The 526-nt window shown below is 44.5% G+C and overlaps 1 protein-coding gene across 1 annotated transcript in view; it reads right to left on the bottom strand.

The window, feature by feature from the left end:
• LOC115304662 (olfactory receptor 13-like) overlaps positions 1–307 on the bottom strand; it is a 14,668-nt gene extending 14,361 nt beyond the window's left edge. The window contains exon 1 of the mRNA XM_029954934.1: positions 51–307. Within this exon, the coding sequence (XP_029810794.1) occupies positions 51–307 (257 nt within the window). The remainder of the gene's footprint in view (positions 1–50) is intronic.
• Positions 308–526: the final 219 nt, after the last annotated feature.

Here is a 526-nt window from a genome sequence, read left to right on the forward strand (position 1 = left end):
AGAGAAAGGTCTGTGTCATGCAGCCAGCAAAGGAGATGGGCTGGGCTGGCCTCAGGAGGTTTACCAGCATCTGGGGCACCGTGTTGCAGGCATAGGCTATGTCGACGGTGGCCAGGTGGGAGAGGAAGAAGTACATGGGGCTGTGCAGTCTGGAGTCCAGCCAGGTGAGCCCCAGGATGAGCCCATTCCCCAGCAGGGTAAAGGCATAGAACAGAGAGAAGAGCCCAAAGAGAAGCATCTGAATCCTCATGTCAAGGGGAAATCCCAATAGGGTGAACTCCGTGATAGAAGTTATATTGTCTCCCATATTCCTATGACAGAATAGAGTTGATGTTTATGATTTAAGAGAAATCATTCAAAATAGATTTATGTTGTTTGAAACCTTTTGGTAGGATGGAAAATTATTCAGAAACACTTTCAGTACAATCTTATGTATTTTAATGAATGTTTAAAAACTTCAGTTGCCCCAAAATAAGTTTAAAATTAGATGCACATGCACACGCACACACACACACACACACACACA

This window comes from Suricata suricatta, chromosome 2, assembly GCF_006229205.1.
Source record: "Suricata suricatta isolate VVHF042 chromosome 2, meerkat_22Aug2017_6uvM2_HiC, whole genome shotgun sequence".
NCBI classification, from domain to species: domain Eukaryota; kingdom Metazoa; phylum Chordata; class Mammalia; order Carnivora; family Herpestidae; genus Suricata; species Suricata suricatta.